This window comes from Mirounga angustirostris, unplaced genomic scaffold (assembly GCF_029215605.1).
Source record: "Mirounga angustirostris isolate CCGP_5_RB_7025 unplaced genomic scaffold, mMirAng1.0.hap1 SCAF_3, whole genome shotgun sequence".
NCBI classification, from domain to species: Eukaryota; Metazoa; Chordata; class Mammalia; order Carnivora; family Phocidae; genus Mirounga; species Mirounga angustirostris.
In genome coordinates, this window is record NW_026991711.1 from 142,105,664 (window position 1) to 142,118,466 (window position 12,803).

General features: G+C 38.2%; 1 protein-coding gene and 1 long non-coding RNA gene across 11 annotated transcripts in view; one reads left to right on the forward strand and one right to left on the reverse strand.

Annotated features, from left to right (window-relative positions):
* CCDC141 (coiled-coil domain containing 141) overlaps positions 1-12,803 on the reverse strand; it is a 213,645-nt gene that overhangs the window by 56,726 nt on the left and 144,116 nt on the right. For all 4 annotated transcript variants that reach the window (XM_054506112.2, XM_045868431.3, XM_054506111.2 and 1 more), the window contains exons 12-14: positions 11,628-11,747; positions 9,681-9,872; positions 3,766-3,945 (exon numbers count right to left, since the gene is read on the reverse strand). In XM_054506112.2, the coding sequence (XP_054362087.1) occupies positions 3,766-3,945; positions 9,681-9,872; positions 11,628-11,747 (492 nt within the window). The remainder of the gene's footprint in view (positions 1-3,765; positions 3,946-9,680; positions 9,873-11,627; positions 11,748-12,803) is intronic.
* Positions 1-12,803, forward strand: part of LOC123839068 (uncharacterized) — a 108,927-nt gene that overhangs the window by 10,064 nt on the left and 86,060 nt on the right. The gene's annotated exons all lie outside the window — the stretch shown is intronic.

A 12,803-nucleotide genomic window follows, 5' to 3' on the forward strand; every position in this document is an offset into this window, starting at 1 on the left:
AAGATAGTGTCATAAATATGCAACAATATTTTAAAACTCCATCTTATTTTTAAATTATTTTAAAGGACATCAGTATTTCATATTTATATTTTTATATCAATTTAGACATAATAAAGTACTGATTAATTACAAAAGAATATAATTGCAGGTCCTAAATGAGATTTCCTCCCATGAATTTGGGGGTTCAGAAATAAAATGATATATGCTGCAATTATGGTTAACAAGATTCTAATATATCATAAAAGATACTAGACAACTTCAAAACCCATTGCAAATAATATATTTTTTTACCTATGCTATAAAGTTAGGGTATCTTTCACATACTATTAAGTAACTATTAATCAAAATATAACATATAATTTAATGTAAACTTGGAAATTGCAGCATATCAGTGTCAAGCAAAATCCACAGGGCATGATTCGAGTGAGGTCTGGAAAAGGGAGAGCACAGTAGTATTTGTTGCTGTCTAGCTAGCAGGATTCAAGAAGAGTGATGATGCACTTGGCAGACTTAAAATTTTGACCACTCAGGAATATTAAATAATTTGTCCGAGGTCTAGTTAGTAAACACAATACTCACCCTACTTCTGTGTAGGGGCATGGAAAAATTTGTCATAATCTTATCTAATAGGGTACTAAATTACCCATTTTCCATTTGAATTCAGGCACAGTTAATGGTGTGTTTTGTTTTCTAGATACGTTGATAACAGGAAGGCAGTAACCTGGATAGCATCTTTGATATTCACCACTATAAATTAGTAAATTGACACTTTCATCAAGATGTCTGCCAGATTTCTCACCTAAATCAATTTCTCTGGTCTTGATGATTTTTTTTTAGATGAACTGAAAATTTTTCAATTTCAAGCTTGAAAAGATGAGCCACAGCAACCTAATCAAGAGCAGGACACTCAGTGGAAAATGCCAGTTGGCCTTCTTCCCTTTTAACAACAAAACTGGTTACCACATTTCAACAATAATGTTTGTTTAAAAGCCTAATGGTCCAAAAAATATGAAGAGGATTAAAAATGTGTTTTACTTGCTTTACCAATAATTTCTTATCTCAGAATGTCACTGAACCATTAAAGTTAACTATTAGGTGGATCTTAAGTCTTATCAATAAGGAGGAATTTATTATATGAAAGTGGTAAGGACCTCGGGGTAAAGCATGTGTTTTATACATACTGTCTGAGATTTGATAGATTTGAATCATGGGTCCTGCCAACACAGGACTACATGATTGGAAACCAAGAGAAAAGTAGACAACAGAAACAACTCCAGGCCCAGATATTGGAATTAGCCAACAAACACTTTAAAATATCCATGATTAATATGGTCAAGAAAGTACAGGAGAGATGGAGAGAGGACAAGAGAGAGAATTTCACTGGCAATTGAAATCTAATAAAAAAAGATCCAACTGGAAATTTCAGAACTGAAAAATAAATTTCTGAAATGAAGTTAGTAATAAAAAGGATAGACATAAAAATGTAGTTTGCAAATATTTGAATTCCATTGTGAATACAAATTAGAGAAGTACACAATCAAGAGACTGAGTAAAAATGTAAAAGATGATAGATAGATAATACGTGTTCTAAATGTTCCAAATGAAAAATAACTTAATTAGTTTTTACAATAAAGCACTTGTATAACATAAGAACATGGGCAAATTGCTTAGCAAGTTTTCTCTGATGCTTAAGAATAGCATTAGATAAATTAGCACTATTTAATACTTATTTTGTTTCCTCATAGATTTAATAAGAATAGTCTTCAAACAGTAAAAGTGGAGAGAGTACATAAAGAGAAAATTGCACATGCAACCAATGAATTATTGAACACTACATCAAAAACTAATGATGTACTATATGTTGGCTAACTGAACATAATAATAAAAAAAAATCACACAAAAAAAGAGAAAATTGTAGCTCAAAGTGATGAGAATAGTTATAGAACCTAACTCTTCTAAATGAATTCAGACTCCAGACTGAGACTCATCACATTTCAGAGTACCGGGAAAATTGCAGATGTCAGTTATCTTTGCAAATCGACAGAAAATAAGAGAAGGGCCAGAAAGTTAGAGAAAGGAAAATGCCCTGATTTTCACAAAGGGGAAAAGGATGGTCTACATCATTTACAGATTGGTAAGCCTTACACTGAAAATCAGTGCAATAAGTTTATCATGGATCAAGTAGTTTGTGAGAACTTTGGAAAGAATTCCTCGATCACAAGGAGTCAACCTGATTTATGCCAAATTATACTTACGTAATTGATAGGATAATTGGTAGGTAGGCACTCTTTTGTTCTATCTCGCTCATGACAGACTTAGGAAAAAAGTTGTGAATTAGTGGTTGAAATGAAGTACGATTGGAAGTGTCCATGACCGTTTAATAAACGGGTTAATCAAGTGATGGCTTAATGGATTAGGAAGTCGACTTGCCCCTGGACACTTTTATTAAAAATCTACTTGCAGCCACAGAAGACCTACTTATAAAATGTATAGAATTAAATTCAGAAAAGAGAGCAGATTCAGAATGATTTTAACAAGATGGAATCATGGGTAAAGACTAACAAAATGACATTAAATAGGAATAAATATAAAGGCCTGCATTTGTATGTAAAAGATAAATGCCTGACCAATATAAGATGGGAGAGAAGTAGCTTGGTAGGAATTGCAATGAAAATGTAAGGGGAGTTTTATTTGATCACAAGCCTAATATGAGCCAGCAAAGTGAAATTATTGCTAAAAATGTTAGCATAATCTTAGGTCTCCTTAGTAAAGGATGATGTCCACTTTCTTGTACTTTGTGTTGAAGTTGGACCTCACTTTTTGGTTACATTTTATGAATGATTTTGACAAACCATAGAAAATTCTGGGAGGGAGAATTAGGATGGAAAGAGAAACGAAGCTATCTCATAAATGATAGAAAGGATTTCTATGTGGTTAGCTACTGGAAAAACCCAGATTAGACATAGCAACTATTTTCAGTGTTTGAAGGACTTTCATGTGTGAGAAGAATGAAATATGAACACTTTTTTCCCCTGTGTAGCTACAGAGGGTTAGAAAGAGATATGAAGCCAGATTTGGCTTAACATTAAAAAAAAAAAAAATGTTTCTAGTAGCTGGAATTTTGTAACAACAAAATGAGCAGTTTCATTAGGAAGATACTTGAGGTATTAAAGGAGAGGTGGATTAGCCATTTTTTAAAAACTCTGTAGAGAACTTTATATGGGTCATGGGTTGATATAAAAATTCTAGTATTTTACAGATATAACTCGACAACTAAAATTTTGAAGTACATTTCTAAATATAATGGAGTTTTACTATGAAAAGATCTGCTATGGTAAGAAATTCTTCAAAATGATGATTCACCCTAGATGTTGTCTTTAACCCCTGGAAATTTTGTAAGGACTTTTTGCACGCTCTCAAAATAATACAACTTTCGGATGGACTTCTATTGAGGTCTCTATGTAATAATGGCAATGTTGTATTTGAATTATAGTCACTCTTTCTTCTTAATAGTTAAAATAGCCTTCACTAGAAATGAATAGGAGGTCTAAGACCAAATAAGCATATAAATGCTCAGCTTTAGGACTGTTCTGGGTTGAATAAAGCTAAAAAAAAAATAAAAAATAACAAAAAAAATAATAAAACCAAAAACAACTTCCTAAACCAGCAAGGCTGATTAGCAGACAGATGGACTTTTGAATTTATGGTTTTGACTTTGACAAGGTATCCTTGCAGAAGGTGTAACACATTTAATGTCATTCTTACCATATTTATTAAATTAAGGAACTCAAGCCCTAGGTCTTGAGTTAAAAAACTCCTCTTCAAAAATAGCTGCCATTGCTTCTCAGCTGAGTCAGATCGATGCTTGGCTTCAGCATCATCCTCTTCCTTCTGCAGGATTTCAGTTTGGTAAAACTCCTTTAGGCTCTGACACTGCTCCTGTACCTAAAAGAAAAAGAAAAAAAAAGGAGAGTATAAATGAAAATTAAGAACACTTAAAAACATTTTTAAAGAAAAATAGCAGTAGATTCTAGTAAAAACCTATGTAAAAATTAAACAGAAACTACATTTCAGAATTCTTTAAGTTATTATTGAATATTGTCAATTACTGAAAAGACACGAAAATCCATTTAGGCTGTTGACAGATAGGACTACCCCTCAGTAGCAAATTAAGCTGACAAGTTTGTTACCCATAAGACCTAGTTACCATAGCCAAAACCATATTTATGTATTACATATGTGCATGTTTTGCAACTGGGGACAATTTGTGTCAAAGACCAGTGTGGGTCCCTTTAAAGCCGAGTTTTATAATTCAGAAGGAAGATACATACACACGTGCATGCGCACACACACACACACACACAACCAGGGAATACAAATCAGAAGGAAAGAAATGTAAGCCTGTGAAAAATTATTTATAATTATTAATCACAATTTCCTTCTAATCAGTGATAAACCAGAATAAAAAAGTACAAACAATTACCAATTTTCTGTGCAAGTATTAATATTAAGCTGCCTCCATAGGCTTATCTTACTGAGGTACATTACTTCGCCTGCCTAAAACTATATTTTCTCATTTGCTAACCAATGCTAGCAGTACTAGATTATTTAAATCACTCTTTGATCAGAGCTTATATAAAATCAAATGTGCCTGTAGAACTATAGATTAATATGTAATTGGGTAATGTAGAAATAGAAAAATTCTGACACAAGCTTTTATGCATTTTGAGTAATATTTAATGGCCAATAGAACAAGACTCAAAGAGCTCATAACTACCAAAAGCAATCTAAACAAGGTGAGAAATTTCAGGCAATGGTTAGTCACCATATTTTAAAGATATTAACATCATTCATCATTTAAATGAACTTAATAGGTGGGCCTGCAAATGGTGCTCAGAAACAGAAGTTCTATCCTCATTTCCCATTTTACATTTATTCATGCTTCTGTTTTGCTGATGCTTGTTTCCTCGGCCTAGAATGAGCTTTCCTTAATTTTCTACTTATCCTTCATGAACTAGTGAAATGGCTACCTCCTCCATGGAGGCTCCTAAGTTTCCCTGGTAAGAATTAAGGATTGGGGCGCCTGGGTGGCTCAGCTGGTTAAGTGACTGCCTTCGGCTCAGGTCATGATCCTGGAGTCCCGGGATCGAGTCCCACATTGGGCTCCCGGCTCGGCGGGAAGCCTGTTTCTCCCTTTCCCACTCCCCCTGTTTGTGTTCCCTCTCTCGCTGTCTCTCTCTCTGTCAAATAAATAAATAGAGTCTTTGAAAAAAAAAAAAAAGAATTAAGGATTCATTTCCTTGGGTTCCCAAAGATAGTTCTGGGAGAAAGAGAACCATAAGCAAATTATCGTTAACACAAAGACAAGTATACACACAATGTTATGGGCCCGCTGAGGAGGGACCATAGGGAAGAACTACCCAAAGGAAGTGACCTTTGACCTGTGCCTTTCAGAATTATCCAGGGTAAGAGGCAGTAGAAGGGGATCCCAGACGGAAGGGTTAACAAGTGTGAAGGCACAAGTGTGAAAACACTGGCTGGTTCAGAGCACCATAAAAGATCTTAGTGTGAGTGAAGTTCAGGTTGCGTGAGCTGAGTGGTTAAGAAAGAAGCTAGAGGAATCACGGTGCTGGATAAAGCGGGCCAGCAGGTTTCATCTTGTTTTCTACTCTAACCAACATGATGTGACAGATTCTCATTAGTTTGAAACAACTGATAGCTGTCACAATGGTTCAGAATCAGCATAACTATCAGCACTTCTATGGGGCTGTACGCTACAGGCTGGGATGTCAATTTGATGGGCTGTTGGTTATGTGCAACTCTCAAAACATAAATTTTAATTCATCCTCCTTTTCCATGGCTCAAAGAAACTTGAATGCAAGTGAGAATGATGCCATTTATGGGAATTCCCTTGAATCTGTACTAGTTTATGCTTTAAGGGAATTAATGATAAACTTCAATACTTCATCCATTTTTTCTTTTTTTAAAAAATTTTATTATGTTATGTTAATCACCATATGTTATGTTAATCACATCATTAGTTTTTGATGTAGTGTTCCATGATTTTGTTTGTGTATAACACCCAGTGCTCCATGCAGAACGTGCCCTCTTTAATACCCATCACCCATTTTTAGTAAAAGTTATTTATAATTTGAAAAAAAAAGTTATTTATAATTTGTTTCACAAATTACATTTGTCATATTACCTGAATGTCAAGAGGTAACATGATCAGATTTGCTTTAGAATGACCATTTTTTGAAAGGAGTGAAGCGGATAATTACAGGAAGCAGAACAGGCAGAAGACAACTTCTTTAAGCTGAGCAAGAGATGGTGAGGGCTTGAACTGAGGAAGTGATGGTTCAGGTGGAGGGGAAGGGGAATTCAGAAATCTTTTAGGTTGTCCCTATAGATAAACAAGGGATAGCATGGCCTTCGATACAAGAAAAGACCAAAGGGAGGAGGCTAGGGATTAAACTTCAGCTGTGACATTTACTAGCTGTTTGATCTTGGATACCCTAACTTCTTAGAGTCTCAGTTTTCCTTATTTGTAAAAGAGGAATAATAGTAACTAAACATAGAGGTGTTATAAGGATTAAACGAAGTCAGGAATGAGGACGCCTAGGTGGCTCAGTTGGTTACACATCTGCCTTCGGCTCAGGTCATGATCCCAGGGTCCTGGGATTGAGACCCCCTCAGCCTCCCTGGAGTCTGCTTCTCCATCCCCCCTCTACCCCTCCCCCCCCCGCTTGTGCTCTCTCTCTCACTTTTGAATAAGTGAATAAAATCTTTAAGTAAATAAATGAAATCAGGAATGAAAAGAATGGGGCTCATACAAAACAAGTGCTCATTGAGAGAGGTCTTGGAAAAGACTTTGAAGCTTCTACATGGGACTTCTGAAAACTGATGGGGTCATTAATCCAATGCCAAGCCACAGAAGAAAAACATGTTTGAAAAACAGATAACTGGTTGTGTTTTGTTGAGCTTTATGAGCCTACAGGATATATAGGGAATTAGTATGATTGGAAGTTGAAAGCATTGGTCTGGGGCTTGGAAGAGAGGGGGCTGAGGAACCATTTTTGAGTTATTAGTGTATTAAAACCGCAGGCAGGGGTGTGATTTTGTATAGAAAGTGTATAGTATGTCCAAAAGAGAGCACAGGTAAGAGCTCCATGACTCACCACACTTCAGAAACAGCAAACTAAATGAGGAAAAAGGAGAAGGAACAGATAAAGAAGTAGACAAGATGATGCCACTTAAGTTGATATCCAAATAAGGTAAATCTACAGAGACAGAAAGCATTTCCGTGCTTGCCTGAGGCTGGAGGATGGAAGCCAGGATTGACTAAAAGTATGCAGCAGGCCCCTATTTGGGGTGATGGAAATATACTAACACTGGAGTGTAGCGATGCCTGCACAGCTCTATAAATATACTAAAAATCCTCACACTCTAAAACAGGGGAATTTTATCCTATGTAAATTGTACTTCAACAAATCTGCCTTTTAAAAAGTCACAGGAGGTGAGAGCGAGAGAGTTAAATGTGCCAGAGAGATTAACGGGGATGAGGACTGAAAATACAGCATCTCATTTGTCAACTAGCAAGTAGCTTATCAGGACAATGTCAATGGAGGGAAAGGGTGGTAAATGGCAGGACTGAAGAGGGAATACACTAGAGGCAGCGGGGCGAGGCCTGGGGAGGACAGGCAGGCAGAGGCGAGAAGTGTCATTTTCCCGTTCAGAGAGCGCAGGCGCAAAGGGAAGGACAATTACAGAATGGCAGCCTTGGTGAGGGTAACACCATCGGCCATGGCTGTAGACCCACAAGAAGGAAGCAACGGAAAAAGCAGATTTGAACAAGTGGAGGATGGATCTAGCTGAAGCTTGATTCTGAAGGGCATAGGCGCGTGCAGGGAAGGACTGATGGCTGATTCATGTTGGGCACGAACAGAGGCTTCACATTATTGGCAACTGGGGGATGCCATGTGTCAATAGGTTTGAAGTCGAAGGAGGCCAAGGATTTTTTGTCATATGTGTCAGTCACATACAAGGAAAGGGCCTTGGTTGAGATTTAGGGATGGAAACTGGGGTAAGATGTTTGAGAATCACTACTGAATGGGCACCAACAAGGGAGTGTACGGGGACCCCGGCGGAGGCAGCCACCCATACATTGTAACAGTGCCCATCAGCGCAACTGTATGATTTTCCATAGGAGTGTCTGAAAGCTGAGTAAACGGAGGGTTGGTTTGGCCTGGTATTGGGAATTGGCAGGGAGAATCAGGGTGGACGGCAGGGTGATGACAGGATGGGGAGTGGGCTGGAAATGAATAACCAGGAGCTGGTGAGGAAAGAAGGAAAGCCCGAGGGGGTTGGAGGGTGACGGACTGAGAGCACCGCCAACATGAGAAGGACAGAAGGCTCCACCAGGGAGCAAAACAGATTTAGTGAACGCAGGGAGGGTGGAAAGATGTGAGGTCCTTCTGAGAAAGTGTTTCTTGCAAAGCTAAGGTCCAGCCCTAGAGAGGCTCTTGGTCCCAAAGGCCAGAGCCGGCCATGGAAGTAGATGCTGAAGTAGAAGCCAAGCAGGTGCATTTTTGGCAATGAAGACACAGAAAACAGCATTTCTTTGTACCTTCTCCACCATTTCGAGTTCCGAATAAAAATGTTCAACAGGATAATCCTGTCAATTGCAATACCTTTCCCAAACCATAAGGGTTCAGGGCTAAGAAAAACTAAATAAAAGTTTAGGTGACAAAAGGTGGAGTAAAGACATGGAACGGGGCAGTGGTTACCTGAGATTTGCTGGGACTGGGCATGGCCTTCTTCCTGAGGGGTGAGAATTCAGAACATTACAGAACGAGAGCTGACAGAGGAGATGTGCTCAGGCAGGACGTTGGTGGGCTGGGGGTGGAGGGGGGACCGGTGACAGTGGGAGGGTGGGGGTGAGAAAAATTCAAGCATGCTCCCTAACTTTGGTTGGCTTTACCCCAGAGTGGACCGTGTAGGCTCTACCTCCCGCTAGGCCAGTGCCCGCCTCCCTGAGAGTGGCAGAGTGTGCGTGCTCCTGGGTGGCACCCTAGCCCTTTTCCATTACTGATACCATCTCCCAGAGACTGGGACCTCTGAGAGATGGAACCGTAGTCTGCGGGAGGGAATTTCACAGATTCTCTAGTACAACCCTGTCAAAACAGTGCCTCAGAAGAAGCTCTCCGAGGTAAACTTGTTATAGGATTAACATAACAATAAAAATTTTTTTAAAAGGCATCAAACAAGACAGATCTGAGACGACCCAAAAGCCCATAATTTCTGATTCTGTGTATGCATTTTAAATGAATCAAAGTAATTGTTGAGTATTCAAAGAGATCCATGGTGGAAGATGACTTATTTTTAAATAATTTTGTTCTCTGTTTAGGATATTATAAATGCTTGTAGGCCACAGTAAAAAGCGTTCCAACACAACCACCTTGCTTATTTGTATCTACACCCAACACTTGCATTATTTTTTAGGAAAACAACCTACTCTTTGAGTTCTTGTATGGTGCCTTGGAGAATAAAGGGCCAGTAAGTGAGTACACGCATGGGAGTGGAGGATACGGGACCACCCAGCAGGGCTTCTACCCCCAGAGAAAGCAGGAAGAAGGGCAGAGTCCACTTTGCTGAAGAAGGTCCACATGTGGGCACCATACCTCTTCTGAGGACTTTAGAAATGCCACATAAGTTTGCAGGACTTGTGACCTGGAGCCGATGCTTTGGCCAAGTATTTTTAATTCTTCCTCTAGCCATTTAGCTTTAGAAGAAAGCAATGCCACTTCATCAGGTTCAAATTCATTTTTCTCTGTCATAAGTTTTGCAGCTGCTTCTAATTCATGTGCTGTCTCCTATGAAAGCAAAGCACAGTGGGTCAGAAGCTGACAGGGGAATCATGAACATTCACATTTCATTACCTTCTGTACATCCATCTATTACAATTATTAATTGAACTTGTACCAGAACTCTCCTCAATGAAAAAAAGGCATAACTTTCAAACTTTAAAAAAAAAAAAAGTAATCTTAAAATGAAAACCATCTCAAATTATTCTCTCACTCTACCAGCTCTGCTTTTCATTTGGAGCGTTCTATTTGTGTGTGTGTGTGTGTGTGTGTGTGTCACAAAGAGAAGAAAGGCTGTTTGGTATGAAAAGTTATAAAACAAAATGGCAGAAATGTTTTGAGTAATTCATTTAACAATTATACATGAGGATTGCTTTTTGAAATTTAATAATTTAATAATTTGGGAAATTTAATAATAGCTCTAGCAAATTCTTAAACTAATTTATAATTTATTTATATATTATAATAATACAAGAGATGGCAAGTTTATAGAAATTGTTTACTCCTTGTTTAATTTATAAAAAATGACATGTCACTTATGTAGTCTCACTTAAATCTCTATCTAGAAAGGTTTTTGAACAAGGGTAGGGGAAATGTTATATATGAAATCTAAGTAGCCCACAGGGTTGCTCTTCTGGGTCTTCTTTTGAGTGTACTTCCTGGCAGGTAAAATCTCACAGAGAACGGATAAGCCAGTATGGTAGGCATTACATCTGCAATTGCCACAGAAAGAGCCATGTAAAATTTTATGTGAGACTGAACTAGGAATCAAGCAAAAATGAAAGAAAAAAGCTTCACTGTCATTTGCAGCAAGAAGGAATTGCTTCCCTGCTTATATTTAATATGCTTCCCAAGTACTCCACTGAATGAAGCTAATTTTCATTTCCAAGTGTTGCTTCCAGATAGCACTCTGGGTAGGAGGAAGCAGGGGAGTTTCTCCCTGTGCCATTTCCTCCCTTCTTCTACAATTCTTAAAATATAATAGTGAAATTGAATTCAGACATATGTTTTATTTTAAACATTTGAAATAATGAGTTAAAAAAATTCCATTTAAAACATCGGTGTGTCTGTGAGTTCCCAAACATGAAGGAGGTCTTCTGGCTGAGAACCGATGGAATAACAAGGCCGTTGCCTACTGACTTGGGTGAGCTGGGAGAGCTGATAGACTCACCTTTCTAAACATCTGCTGCGCCGGTTGGGACTCAGTGCAGAGGTGGAGCTACTAGCAGGAATATTTGAACCTAAGTCCCAGGGGGAAAGGGGTGAGGAGGAGCCAGAGAAGGTGCCGGGAAGAGGAGGGTATTTTCTGTCCCTGAACGTTGGGCTTGCAGCAAGATTGTGTTTTTTATTTGCTTCCTGGAATCCTGCATTAATGCATATTGCTTCTGGGAATTTTCTTTCGTAACTTACTCTAGCAGAAAATCACAAATAGTCTTAGAGAAACACTCTCCCTGCGTCCTGTGGCATCCCAAAAGGAGTTGCTAACATCTCCCAGGCAAGGAAAAGGGGCCAGATGAGTGTTTAATACCAGGTTACAAAGTTTCAGTGAACTCAAAGTTCAGTGAACACCCTAATAAATGCACATATAAGTATAAATAATTTAGATACACATAATAGAAGTTTTAAGTCATTATTTACCACAATATTAATTTAGAATTGCAACCCTCAAGAGAGCTAGCATTAAGTTTTATAGCCACTGAATATAAAGAAAAGAAGTCATATTTACAAAATCATAACCACAATAATAATTCCTATTTAATTTACCTTAGCTTTCATATCTAGTTCCAAGTATTTACTCAAAATCTTCCCTGATTCAGAAAGGCTGGAACCGACATCCATTGCACTGGAAAGTACTGGACTGATTTTCTGAATTGACATTTCCACCTTTAGCAATAAAGAATATATTGCAGTCTTAGTAATATGTACTTGCATACATGTCTGCATATGTATAGAAAAGATAAATACTACTCTCTCTATTCCCATTGTACTTTAAATGGATATACCAATTTCCATCTAAAAATAGTTTTAAATATTTTAGAATGTCATGTTAAAATTAATAATGTTGCTCTTCATATGAGGTAATGCTACTGACCCACCACATACCCAGGGTATATGTTTAAAGACATATATTTATTAACAGACATATATTTTATTAACAGCAATGAGATATAAACAATCATCCACATCTTCTAAGAACTTATCACCTATATTACCTAGAAAAGATAATGCACTTGCTAACACATCAGCAGAGATGAATTTATCTGATTAATTAACTCATAATCATCCACTGTAAGTTGAAGGGGGCCCACTAAAGGCACATCTTGAAGTAAAGGTCCAAAGCTGGGTATTAAATCACCCTGGAGGTTGCTACATTTAGGAGCCCTGGGGCAGTACCAAACCCTGTACATGTGACTGTAAAACACAGGGGCCCACGTGGGCCATGTAATTGATGAATGTGGGGGACTATGATTTGATTTTTAGTACACACGAATCAATGGGAAAGTAATCTTTAAAGGGTTCTATAACATCCAAGTTACATTCTTCATCTTCTGGCTCTCACCAGGACCCATACCTCCCACAGGCAAGTTGGCTCTGAATTGGCAGTAAGACAAGGAGCAACAGTTGTCTGAGTTCCTACTGTGTTGTCCACCACCACCAAATTAGCTTGAGTCTCAAGCTCCAGGGAATGTGGCTCTGCAGCTGCTGCCATATTTGGATTCTCCCTGGACCCAGGCATCGGAACAAGTCTCAGATTCCCAAGTTTCGGGATCAATAACAGGTGGGAGGGCAATGTGGATAGAGACGTGGTTATTTAATGTCCTCTCCCGTGAAGTCTACTAATTCTACTTGTTTAAGTCAGGCATATGAGTCCACTGTATCAGATGAAGACATCGTTGAAAATCTGAGACCCAGCGGGGGCATCAAGGTTCATTAGCATTA